Below are 14,211 nucleotides of genomic sequence, written 5' to 3'. Positions count from 1 at the left end.
ATTGATATTTGTACCAGACGGGGTACTAATAGGACACATTGCTGTGTGCACCGGGGTACGAATAGAATTCTTTTCTAATTGCACCAGGGTACGAATAGCATACACTGGTAATTGTACCAGGGGTGCAAATAGCCTTACCCTAATTACAATTATTATTCATATCTTCCAATATTGTGTAAAAAGAGTATCCCTACCCTCAGTCTTACACTAAAAATATATAATGAACACTGTATGTTGATTAACTACAGACAAAAACTCATACAAAATGGATAGTTTTCAAGGTTTTATTTGTAAATGCATTTTGTGTAGAACAAAGAAAAAATATATAATATATTCATATTACTGAAACGTTACGTTATGTACACATTTGGGGTATACACTACAAGTCTTCACCACAGACTGAAGATGCACATTTAGTCTCAAAGAAAGATCTTTCCTGTCTCTGACTGCTGCAGCTAGGTACAGTCCCCCACATATATACATACATTCATAGGATGTGATTTCAAACAAACACCTGTATTCTAACAAGCATTTATTAAATTCAATACATGACTGGAAGGAATGCCTGATGAACATTAAATCTGGTGTATGTCCCCTGGTTTGATATGTCTCTTCACAACATACACTGCATATGCTTGAGCGATGCCTCTCATTTAGGGCTGCCAACCAAATCTGACAAGGCCAAAACAGGACTGCGTGTTTTTATCAGGCAAGGGCAAGAATCTGCCTAAGGCTCATCTAGGCAGGTGGATTTTTCTTCCCTTTCGCAGATGTGCAGCGAGGTCCACACAGTGAGCCTTCTCCAAAGGCTTGTGGACATTCCAGTAACAGGCTGAATCAGATTTAAGCTTTGTTCGAGACAAAATATCGAGACAAAATAACAAAAACAACCAAAAAAATATGACATTCAAGTCTATGGCCATGTATGCAGCGAATTTACACATTTCAAGGGGGCTGTCATTTCTGTCAGTGTTACAATTCTTTTTTCAGTTTTACACTCTCTGAATCCTTCCTCCATGGTCCTTCATGGAGACCTGGGTGTCCATACCCTCAAAACATCTCATGTTGAAAGACTGAGACCCGTTAGAAAAACCAGAACGTGGTCCTGCAAACTTGGGTGAGAAACCTTAATGGTCCCAACAAGACCAGTACAATTCTGCTGGTTTAGTGCCAAGTTTTAAAAGAAAAACAATAAAAAAAAAACCTGATCTTGGTCCTCCAGGACCAAGAATCAACCTCCAGTAAGGACATACTGGTTCAGTAAGGCCAGAGAGTACATGAAAACACACACTGTAGATGGGTTTCAGGAGATGCTTACAAGTACATTACGACACCATCGCTTTCAAAACAAAACAGAAATATTATCAATCCAATAGCCTACTGATTTAAAGGCCTGTTTCCACATTTAAATAGGTACAATCCTTATCTGTGCGCATTGAGCTCTTTTGATGCGTTTGATAATTCTAATATTCATCCTGCATCAGTTTCTAACCCACCCTATGTGATGAGCTGATTGTTGCTGTGCCTGATAACTGGAAACTTCCGTAGCTCCCCATAGCTTATGAACACTTCCCCCCTGTTATCTGAAGAAAAACTGCCTGATAACGTTGAACACCTCCAATGTGCTATATACCACTTCAAAAGGAGCACCGTCAAAACGAACATGACATTATGGCTGTTCAGTCCTGCTTACAGTAAAATGTTATGTACCAAGGAGCATGTGAACGTGTTTTGGAAAACGTCTGCGTTCACCTTCCACGGCAGAGCACCTTGAGTGTTAATGTTTCATCAGTAGCTTATGTAACAATAGCGGTCCTGAACTGCTCCAATGGCGGAAGTCATTGTGCTGAGTGGGATAAGTGTTCAGCTAGTCTCTGTGGCCCTCAGCCAGATTTGACAAATATGAATAAAAAAACTCAAACTCAAATGAATCACTTCATTCAAATGAATTAATGGGGAAGGCTGTCGGCAACTCTGTTTGATGATACCAAGGCAGTTTTCAAGAAAGTGATCTAACTTTTTTTTCTTTAAAAAGCTGTTGTACATATAAGCTTGAATCTTACAAAAAGCTTTTTCCCCATATTTTCTTGTAAAAATATTATTTTACTAGCTATGATTGTATGATTCGAAAGAGATTCCAAAGTAAAATTAGACCAACATGGACATTAAGCAACATTAATCGCCATGACTTGTGTATGTAAGTGTATTTGTGTGTTTGCTTGTTTTTCCAGTATCCTTTCAACTTGGAACAAGATCATCACACACACACACACACACCCACACACACATACACACACATATACACACACACACACACACACACACACACACACACACAGGAGAAACACTGTGTGCTCTCTCTGCTCCCTGGCCTCTGTCCATTGGGAGGGTATCAGGGGTTAGTTTGTGGAGCGGACTGTCCGGCTACTTCGTGGAAATCGGTGCACTTTGATATGCTTTGACAGGTGGTCACTGCGGGCAAACTTCTTCTCGCACACAGGACACTGATACGGCTTTACTCCCGAGTGTGACCGTCGGTGCCGAGAGAGCTCATCTGAACGAGAGAACCTGAGGAAGAGAAAGAAAAAAAAGAGAAAGGTGGATTAATTCAGCATACAAGCAGAGTAGTTCCTAATGGACAACGTGTCAAATACAATGATGACAGCAGGCTACAGGAAGACTCCACTATCCATCTCTGTGCACTCACAGAGCTCTCCACTGTCCAGTGAGATGGGATGTTTTCAGCTGGCCCAGTAAGCCACATGACATTAACACACACACACACACACACACACACACACACACACACACACACACACACACACACACACACACACTGTGTGATCCTGTCCGTGTGTTTCCACTCTATGGATCCATTCCCTCCCCTAACTCCTGAAGTCTATTTGGAGAGAATGGGGTTCTAGCTAGTCTAAACAGAGTTTTCTGTTTAGTTGCCCTGTGGGAAACAAACGCATACTAACCATACTAATCTGATGAATGAGTAGACACAAAGTTCTGACAGAGAAACACTGTGCTGACAGTCTAAATCCTGCTCCTGCTCAGCAGGCAGAGGCCACACACACCATATGTGTTGTTGATCATAAAAAAATATTTATTTGTTGTTTTCCTTTTTCCTCTTTACACAGGAAATGAGTTCTTCTACAGCAGTGAGAATGTTTACATTTAAGTGCACTACTCTGCTGCTCAGTCATATTTCAGTCCATTCACAAGAGGAATGTTGATCCCCTGGTGGATTTGTCTGTATAAGTATGTTTTATGTATGTTCTCTCTCTCTCTCTCTCTCTCTCTCTCTCTCTCAGTATATGTCCATGCTAGTCTGTGTGCTGTTTCCTCAAAAGCATAAAGGATAATGTTAATGCTGAAGTTCTCAGAAGAGTTCTCCTTTTGGCCCAGAGCCAAGAGGCCCTCTTTTGGCGATCTTAGTGGTATGTATTTGCATAGCAGCAATGTGTGTGTGTGTGTGTGTGTGTGTGTGTGTCTGTGTGTGTGTGTGTGTGTGTGTGTAGTGGTGGTAGTGGTGGTGGTGGGGGGTCCATGTGGAAGGCTGATAGGTTTGCGAGGTTAATTAGAGTATCCAAATTCAATGAAACCAGGTAGAATATTCAAGCAAACTGACTACTTTGATTTTAGATCACACAGGACCACACAGAATCTCTCTCTCTCTCTCTCTCTCTCTCTCTCTCTCTCTTCTGCACACATACACACACACACATACACACACCGGCATGTGCATCTACAGTGTGTGCTCTGTGCATGAAGGGGCCATAGACGGCGCCCCTGGGCAAGAGCTGGCTTCAGTTTCATGACTCCGGGACAGAAACATGCAGCAACAGAGCGAGCGTGGGGCCTCTCCTGCCTAACTCAATCTCGCAGCCCATTCCCCCAGCCCAGCACTCACTGGGGCAGCTGGTGGAAACAGCAGCATGGGGATCAGGGGCCTTCTGTTGGGACTGTTTCTGAGGGATCCGTGCCGTGGGCTTCCAGGTTAGGGCTGCAGCTCTAACATTATGTGTGTGTAAGCTCGAAAACTGATTTCGCTCCTGTGATCAGTGGGGAAGCATATGTTAGTGGTAGTGCGTGTGTATGTGTGTGTGTGTGTGTGTGAGAGAGAGAGAGAAAGAGCTGCGCAGACGTTCCTGTCACACCGTCATGGTAACTATTCAACACAGACTCTTTGTTCACTCCATCACTACGGGAGTCTCTCACTGGAGAGCTCTGTCTCTCTCTCTTTCTCTCTCTCTTTTCAACCTATTTCCTTCTGGTACTCTTTTTAAATGGATGCTTCATTTCCAAATGACTCCATTACACTTTCTTTCTTTCTCAACCACACTCACTCACTCACCCATGTCGCTGCTCTGCCCTCTGTGATGGCTCTTAACTCTGTCCAGTCGCCACTCGAGCTAACTGTGTGTGTGTGTGTGTGTGTGTGTGTGTGTGTGTGTGTGTGTGTGTGTGTCTGTGTGTCTGTGTGTCAATTTCACCCTATACTGTTCTCTCTCTTCTGCACTCCAACTCCTCTCTTTAGGCCACTAGTTGATTCATCCATGACCTATACACTCATCTTCACTGATGCACCTCTGCAACAATATTTCTCCACCACTCACACACACACACACACACACATACACACACACACACACATACACACACACACACACACACACACATAACTAACATATTCAACAACACTGGTTTTGCTGTCTCATTTGAAGGGTTCGAGAGTTTGAAATAAGCAGACTTGTGAAATAGCCTATTGCAGTAAGTTGTAGCAAGTAACTTGTTGTTGAGTAGCACTAGAGCATCTAAAAGTGGAATGTTTTCATTTTCATCCAGCTCATGTCATAGGCTCAAGCACAGGCAAGGCTCCCAGGTCATAAGCCTAACATGGTTTGAACAGATCCAGGTGCAAGTGATTCTCTGTCTCTCTCTCTATCTCTCCCTCCCTCTCACTTTCTTTCTCTCACTCTTACAAAAACACACACACACACACATTTTACACAAGTGCTGTTCCATTCACACAGATATGAAAGCTGTCTGAGCATGTCCTTGATCCTCAGGAAACACACATCTGCCTGCTAAACATGACACTCTCTCTCATTCACACACACACACACACACACACACACACACACACACACACACACACACAGACAGACACACACACACACACACACACACACACACACACACACACACACACACACACACACACACACATTCCTCATGTGCAAGTGAGAAGATAGTAATTCTATTTTATCACACCACTTGACCCTGACTACTCAACTTCCTAACCTCTGTGACAGATGAACCTGACGACCCAACTACTACTACACATTAATTACACATAAACACAGCTCACATACACAGACACTCACATATATACATAGTCACATACATACATACATACACACATACACACACACACACACACACACACACACACACACACTCGCATGTCAGAAGAGTGTTGCACACAGGTGTCACATCAGAAATCCCACACACTGACATATATATACACACACACACACACACACACACACACACACACACACACACACACACACACACACACACACACACACACACACACACAACACGCACACACACACACACACACACACACACACACACACACACACACACACACACACACACACACACACACTCACACACACACATGTGACCTCAGACCACATGCTAGTGCGTCTCTTTTTACCCACTGAAAAATGACACCTGCCAACTTCACATCCCTCAAGACTCTGGCCAGCTACCTCTATTTACTATCCACTTTCGCTATAAAACCATGTCTCTCACTCTTTCTCTCTCTCTCTCACTCACTGTCTTTGTCTCTCCATTCCTGTGTAATTTCCCACTGATATGCATGATCCTTCTTTATCACTCCCACTGAAAGACTCAGACACACAAGGTTAAAAGGAGAAGAAAGAGGTTGAGTGTAGATATTCGCCCTGCAAATAGTGCGAAGCACGTTTCTAAATGCATGCGCTGTTCTTCATTTAGCACACTCATTTACACTTAGAGTAAAAAAACAGTAGCAGGATCAGCTCTGCTAGTCTTGCCATGACAACTATTGCTGTAACTTTTCTTTTTATAGGGTTCTATTTACGTTAGCCTACAACTTCCAGAAGCTATAAAAAAAGCTTCCTTCCACCTGGAAGAACACTATTAAAAACAACACTGATTCTCTGGCAACATGGTGTCAGATACTTCACACTAACCTTACACACACACACACACACACACACACACACACATACACACACATACATTTCGCTGACCAACACAATGTTAGTTATTCAGCATTCAAATCACACTCCTGCAGACTATTCTGACATTTGCTACAGTTTAGTTTAAGTGCTTGCTTAACCGATGAAGAGGGAGCCATTGAGCCAGTGATGGTCCTCCCTTCCACACGGTAGACCTTCAGGAGAACAAATGTTTCATTTAAAAACCACACTGTCTTGGACAGTTCTATTGACCTGGAAGGGAATGTTCCTCCCACACGTCACACCAAGAAGCACTCGTGGCCGGGGCAGGCTGAGTCATCCAAAATCATGATATCATGGTGCCACGACACACACATACACACACGCACACACGCACACACACACACACACACACACACACACACACACACACACACACACAACAAACTGGAAGAATATGTCAAAGGAGCTTTTGTATAAAGTGCTATTAACACAACATACATAATTTCATATGCAGTCTCTCTGATCAAAAGAGTGTTTGTGTTCTAGGTAAATCTGACATAGCTGTTTAATGACCTGTTGAAATGGTGTTCCCACAAAGCACTGGGGATCAGGCCTGGCCAGTGCGAGTGCATTAGTCACGCTCAATCAATGGCCTAATTGTGTTGGCCTCTTGGATCAGATGCAAATAAGTCATTACTTTAGCCCTTTAGCACTTAGGTCAAATGATTACCCGGATTTGACAGGTTATGACTTGAACAAATATGACTAAAGATCCATCAATTGCTACACATTAATGAGTCTGCTGCCAGGAGTCCTCTCTCACCTCCATCCACAGCCGGGCCAGGTGCAGGCGAAAGGCTTCTCTCCCGTGTGTCGGCGGAGGTGGGCCTTCAGGTGGCTGCTCTTGGTGTACATCTTGCCGCAGCCGGGGAAAGAGCACTTGTGCATTTTGATGAGGTCTGCCATGGGGTTCTTCTGGTACTTCTGGGCACCTCCGACCAGGAGCCCTCCGTTGATGCCGGCGACGCCCGATCCGCCCTCGCCGATGCCCATGGGCTTGGCGGCGATGGGGACGGGCGCGATGCGGACGAACTTGGAGGAGGAGTTGAGAGCGGGGCCGGTGATGGAGGTGATGGAGGTGACGGAGGTGGTGGGGGTGGCAGGAGCGGTGGAGGAGGTGGGGGAGGACGGCAGGAGGTGAGGCACGAGAGCGAAGGTCTGGCCCTGGATGTTGACCAGCAGCTGGGCGATTTTGATGTCGGAGGATGGGGAAGGAGCAGCGGCCTGGGCAGTGGTGGTGGTCCGGGGGCTGCTGGCTGCGGTTTGGCTCTCCTGTTTGATCTGGATAGGCTGGATCTGCAGGATGACCGGCATGCTGCCGTTGCCTCCTGTCTCCGACACAGGCCTGCCCTGGACCTCCTTCTTTACCACGTCCTGCGTTGGTGTGCTAGCGTCTGCTGACTGAAGCTGGCCATCCTGCGGGCTTTTGGTCTCTGTGCTGGTAGCGTTGGTCACCATGGCGTCTGTGGTGGTGGGCACAGTTTGGTCCGAGTCGTGCTGAGACTTGGCAGCGTCCACCGCCAGAGATCCGGGCAGGACTTCATCGCTGTCCACCTCCACCCCGAGGCCGAAGCCCAGATCCAGCTCGAAGCTCAGGCCCAGAGCGGTGGCCCCTTCCCTGGGCTCGTACTTCATGCTCACCGCGTCCATGTTCTCCTCCAGAAACTCCTCGATCTCCTCCAGCGTGGGATGGAAGGGCTCCACTGGTGACTCCGACGGTGACCAGATGGGCAGGTCAAAGCTCTCCTCCTTGACCGGTTCCCGCCGCGAGTCCCACAGCAGGCTGGAGAGGGACATGGGCATCACGCTGGGCGCAGCATCGCCCACCGCCCCTCCGCCGCCTCCGCCTAGGGAGGTCTGCGACAGCAGGAAGTCCAGGATGCTGTCCGAGCTCTCGGCGCTCGAGGAGCTCCCGCAGCTGGAGCTGAGGACCTGCGAGTCCGGCGACGAGCAGGAGCGCAGGCTGGATGAGTCGCTTAGGTCATCCTCGGAGAAGGGTGAGGGCATCACCTGGTAGTTCGCGGAGTCTGTTACCATGTCCGACAGGCGAAATGGCACCGGCGAGGGCGAATGGAGGCCACCGTAAGACAGGAAGTGCTCCGCGCTACACACAAAGTGATCCACCATCCCAGGGGCTTAGCCCAAAAGTCTTTACACTTGTAATCCCCCTGTTTCCTTTCTTTATATGAGAAAAGTAGATCCTTCCTCTGGTGCACCCTGTAAGTGGTGCCACACCACTAGGGTGAGTTCAAAAAGAGTGTTGCCACTACAAAAACACTGGAAAAATAACAAATGAATGGAGAGACTGTTGTTTTCCCTTCGAGTACAGATATACTTTAGAGTTTGTATATCCACAGCATTCCTATACAGAAACAGAATTGGAAAGACAAATGGAATATAAAGTTATGATGGTGCACAAAGTCAGTTCATCAACAAGTGTTTTAATCAGTTGTCTCTATTATATTAACTGAGGTTCTTTGGATAACTGGAATAGATTAAAAGAGGTAACCTTTTCCATTTATCGTTCTAATGATTCCACCATACATTCCAATACTGGTCTTACTTTCTCTCTCTCTCTCTCTCTCTCTCTCTCTCTTTCTCTCTTTGAGCTGCGTTCCGTTCTGACGTATGCGAAATATGGAATCCTGTGCATTTTCATTTCAAGAGCGCCACGCAGTTGCGTGCAAGCTGGACGAGATCTGGGACCGCTTCCCAGGGGCAGAATATAAGATGATCGCTTCAACAGGTATTATATTTCAAAGAGTAGACAAGATTAAAAATAACTTTGAATCGCTGCAGTGATATCAGCGTTCTTTACTAACACCAAGCATACTCTACTTTGGACAACTTAACTCAAGAACATGGCAATCGTCTCTTCTCTCCTCTGTCACTACAAATGACATTTAAAACTCAAGCTGTCACATTGAATGAGACCCGTGTGGATGTGAGACTGTTCCAATGTGTAATCCGCAGATATTCGAGATCTCACATAAACCCGTTAAAATATATAGAAGGATGGGTGTTATCTTATTGGACTGTCGATTAAATTAGGGTATATTAAATAGAGACCATCAGGTCCACTTGGATAAAAAAAATACAATGTTGATACATGGTTGAACAAAAATCATCTTTGACCATAATCTGCTGTAAGAGCGCTTCGCATTCTCGTCTACAACAACACCCCTCACCGAGCGACCGACAATAACCCTTGAGAAGGAAAAAAAACCGTCAACATGATTAACATGAAACGCCGCGTGGGGCAGAAGAGAGCAGCAACTGAGCGCTTTTAATAGCGCATAAATCAGATGCGTGCAACATAGATCGGTCTAAGTAGCATTAAATTAACTTCCAACACCATTTCTGACCGTACAAAAAGCAACAATGTTCCAAACAATGACAAATTATTCGACTGATATCAGTTGTTAATGGCTAGATAAATAGACTGCATAAGACACACACTAGTTGGGTTTAATAAATAATTACCATCACGCTTGATAATTAATTACCGATTAATTAAATTTTCGTTGGTAACCAAATCCGCATTCCTATATGACAGAGCTAAAAACATTTCATGAAATGCAAAAGCAGAATTAATTTTCCAAACAGTGTTCAGCTCTATTTGCAATGCAAATATATGCATTTGCAGTACTGGAGAGGCGTTTTGGCGTTATTACCCGTCAAACATACACTGTAATGCAAACAGCAATATCAATGAAATACAAATAAATAAAACTAAAGTTCTGTTCCAACAATGAAGCTAATTGCCCATCTTTTCCCATTTCCCACTACCACACAGACACATCTAGACGCATGAGTAAGCGCGGCGGCGCTCAGCCTCTTCAACGTAAACATGTTTTCGTCCAGAGCTCCGCATGCTGCAGCAGCATATGGTAGGCTACCGTAGAAGCGACGCACGCCCAAGACCTCGTGCAAGACTGCAAGCAAGCCAATTCAAAGAATCCAGCAACAAAATGGAAGCTTTGGGAATCTCGCTCACCTTCAAAATAGGAAACCATATACAATTCCAATGATTTAGTTCCGATCTTGTCACTTTTAGTCCCTTACGCGTGGTGCCGTTTTTTTCCTAATGCGTTATTTGCCCTTGAGACACGCCGTGTGGCGCTGCTTCTGTCTGCCGCGTTGCTCAGTACTGTAGTTGCACTATATTAGCGTCACATGACTGTGAGAGTGGGTTACAAGAGTAGAAATGCGAGGTAGAGTCTGAAGGCTCGTCCCTGCTAAACCACGGGATTGGTCGGGAGCGGCAAGAGGGCTGGTCTTGAAATCTGTTGTAAACTGGAGTGCCCTCACATGTGGGGATGTGTGTGAGGGGATGTTAGACTGAGGAAAAATACCATTTCCAGGCTTTCCTTCCCGTTCTTTTCTGCCTGTCCCCTTGGTGCAGTCTTCTGACGCTGTTTCATAACAGAAAGACTCACATGATGTGGGTTGGGGTAGGATTCTGGGGGTTAGGCTACACTTTGCCATAACACAGCCTCAGTGGCATAAGCCAGTCTGTGTATCAGTAAAACAAGCGTGAGTTGTGTGTGAGGCAGAGAGATTAATCAAAGTTACTGGTTTTACCCCACCCCCAAAAAAGGAGCCAGTGGATCTCTCAGCCACTGAGCCATAAACCAGCACTTCCACTCTCACTTGCGATTCAGGAATGAAACACAAGGATTAACATCACGAAAAAGAACAGCACAAAAACTGTAGACAGATGAAGTATAAGAGTACAGTCCTTCATAACATAGCATAACATAACATAACATAACATAACATAACATAACATAGCATAACATAACATAACATAAAAACATAACATAGCACAGCATAACATAACGTAACATAACATAACATAACTGTAGCCTATGTATAAGATCAGTAGTATGTTTAGTGTACTATTTTTATCAAGAGATAACCTTGGCATGATTTGGCACTGTTTTACACTTGCACAGTTAACTCTGCCACATGCCATTGTCAGACGCTGAGGAACAGGAAAACACATCTGGTGAAGTGCTTTTTGAACAGGGTGTTTGTTTTGCCACTCTCAGATGCAAAATATGGCATCAGTTATTCTGGGAGAGAGCAGCAATTAGGCATGTCCACATAATTGTCGAGGAGGCTGTGGAGTTAGTGTGTGTTTGTGCTTTCTGTTTCCTTCTCCACGCCTTGAGAGATACACAGAAACACCCTGTCATGATGAGACAAAGAGGGAGTCAATCTATCCTTGCACATTCCCACAGGGATCTCAGCAGGGCACATCCAAATGAGTGTGTTGTCTGGAAAATGGCACCAAAACATACACAGAATTATCACTCATCGACTGCATGATGTCAAAATATTTTATATTCCCCAGTAATGACAGCACTCTCTGTTGACACACAAATGGCCCACACTCAAAAATGTACAGACAACACAACTCAGAAAGTATGCACCAGCTTTATGCAAGAGTGTGATCACCTCTGAGCAAATCAACAGCAACACTTTTTGAAAGTGAAAAGATACTGTATAATATAAGTACAACACACATATTACAGTAATGCATATACATGGTTTTCCTTCATGAACAAAAAAACAGAGAATTTTAAACAGTAACCATGTCTTGTGCACAAGGCTTCCCAAGCTTTTGTAACCGAAGACAATGTACAGACAGACCCACTGTGAGCAGACCTACTGTGAGCACTAGTATTAGGACCTGATGTGGACATCGCACAGCTGTCGCAGCTTTTCCTGGATGTCCCTGTTAAAACGTCGCCAACTCTCGCCAAGAGTCTACGGGCCATCAGACACATGCACACACACTCACACACGTATACATGCGCGCACGCACACACACACATACACACGCACGCACGCATGCATGCATACACAGACACACACACACACATACATACATACGCACGCACGCACACGCACGCACGCACGCACGCACGCACACACACACACACACACACACACACACACACACACACACGAGTGGAGGCTAATACCATGTTGTCCCACACGGACCAGGAAACCTTTCCCTGGACCTGAGCTGACCTTGCTAATCCCAGAGATCAAACAGCTGTAAGGCGTGTTGTTCTAGACGAAGGCTCCCGCTCGTGCCGGGATTAGGCTAACACTAGAACAGCTACTAGCAGGGGGACCTCCGGTCCCTGACGTGCTGAGATTGGAGGCGAGGGAGGGCCCGTCTATCCCTGGATTAGAGAGCCTTTGCCCTAGTTCCTGCTCCGTCTCGCAGGACAGGCGCTCACATTTGTACGCAGTTAATGGAAGCTGAAGTGAGGAGAATGGCTGAGGCACTAATCTGAGAGGGAGACACAGACAGGCAGTGAGGGGAAGTAGAGAGGGAGGGAGAGAGAGAGAGAGGGAGAGAGGGAGAGAGAGAGGGAGAGAGGGAGAGAGAGAGAGATGTTGGTGGGTGAAGCAGGGGTTGGGTTGGGTTCTGGCGGATGCAGGGTATTGAAGCATTGGTGGAGCATATCCATCACTGAAAAAGATAAAACATTACAGCTGATCATCAGATGTATGTACTGTACCATATTTTATTGACATGTACTTTACATTTTTGGAAAGTTGCAGCCAAGCAGTGCAGAGCCAGAGGATATTCTCAGTCCAAGACACATGCTATTTCTGATACTTAATACCTAGGATAAAACTCCCACATAAGAAATTATGGCACTTTGTCCTAACAGCAGGCACTGCCATCCCTACCATGGCACACAATGGCGTGCCTCTGCTGATGAACAACCACGAATCATATGACTCATTCCATTCAGGTGAAAAGCTCATTTCAAGGTCAACACAGTTATGCTGGTGGTATAACATCTGCCTGTGAGCTACCTCTCTTATCTAAAAAAGTTTACTTTTAACCCATTTGTTTTACAACCAGATATTTCCCTTAAGCAACAGAGTTGGAATGTCTTAACTTATAGAAGAACTGCAGTAAAACCTGGACAAAAGTCCTGCAAATAACTTGTGGTTATCCACAACAATTGGGCCAATGGTTAAATGGATCAAGTTATTATAACAACAGTTTTAGGTAAAATTGCCTCTGGAGGTTAAATGCAGCAAGCAAATAACTTCTTTAAGCCTATAAAAACCTCACAAGTAAACAAAATTACAATAATTAGCCCACATTAACTTTCTAACCTTAAATGGGTGCCTTTGACAGCCCACAACAGACTCCATATCCACCAACAACTTTCTGTTTCTGTTCAAATGAATCATTGTAGTTGAGAGCAATCATCTGCAACTACTGAATGGCAGTCCCTGGACTGATTCAGCATTAAATGTGTTGGAAATATCTGCTGCAGTGCATGATGATATGAACAGTGGTGCTTGTGTATTTAAATAGTCTCTAACTAGTTGTAATAATAGTATGTGAACTAAGTGTGTTAACTACTGTGAACTACTGTGTTAAAATCACTCTTTAAATGTTTAGAATATGAATGAAAACAGGACATAACAGAACAGATTATTTTGATAATAGTCTGCCATTGTATGTATAATCTCACTGCAGACGAATGAATGAACTAAATGGGAACAGATGTGAACCACACGTCGATTTCAGCTATCGGAACATTTAAGAGGCGTAAAAAAAAGAAAATATTTCCTCTCTTCTTCTCGTCATTCATCTGGGTGGAAGTTGGACCCTCATAAAAGCATGTTTACCACTCTGCTTCTCCTGACAAGCCTGCCATGTTTACTGAGCAAATTATTTAGATGATAACATCTGAACGCGTCTGGTTTAATGTTTAGCAAGGTTTAGGAACATGGACATTCACTGGCAGACATAACATATTCTTCAATGCCAGAACATCGGCTTGCGTCACTCGTCGCCAGAGTACACTTATGCAGTTGGCACAGATGTTTGTTGGGCGAGGGCGGCTGAAATTGG

The 14,211-nt window shown here is 44.8% G+C and overlaps 1 protein-coding gene across 1 annotated transcript; it reads right to left on the bottom strand.

Annotated features, from left to right (window-relative positions):
- Nucleotides 1–270: 270 nt before the first annotated feature.
- Nucleotides 271–10,468, bottom strand: LOC125302174 (Krueppel-like factor 15). The gene is made up of 3 exons (XM_048255221.1): nucleotides 10,306–10,468; nucleotides 7,072–8,670; nucleotides 271–2,568 (listed from the first exon to the last, which is right to left on the bottom strand). Exons 2-3 carry the CDS (start codon nucleotides 8,433–8,435, stop codon nucleotides 2,400–2,402), a joined length of 1,533 nt encoding a protein of 510 aa, XP_048111178.1. The 5' UTR covers nucleotides 8,436–8,670; nucleotides 10,306–10,468; the 3' UTR covers nucleotides 271–2,399.
- Between the last annotated feature and the right edge of the window lie 3,743 nt (nucleotides 10,469–14,211).

Source organism: Alosa alosa, chromosome 10 (genome assembly GCF_017589495.1).
Source record: "Alosa alosa isolate M-15738 ecotype Scorff River chromosome 10, AALO_Geno_1.1, whole genome shotgun sequence".
In the NCBI taxonomy this organism is placed as follows: Eukaryota; Metazoa; Chordata; class Actinopteri; order Clupeiformes; family Clupeidae; genus Alosa; species Alosa alosa.
The sequence above is the reverse complement of the archived record's forward strand: the minus strand, read 5'-3'. Positions and strand labels throughout refer to the sequence as shown.

Excerpts from the sequence above, each read along its gene's own strand:
- LOC125302174 (XM_048255221.1), bottom strand. The coding sequence starts at position 8,435 with ATGGTGGATCACTTTGTGTGTAGCGCGGAGCACTTCCTGTCTTACGGT. Across the intron at positions 2,569-7,071 it reads TGGCCCGGCTGTGGATGGAG|GTTCTCTCGTTCAGATGAGC; the intron begins GTGAGAGAGGAC and ends TCTCTTCCTCAG.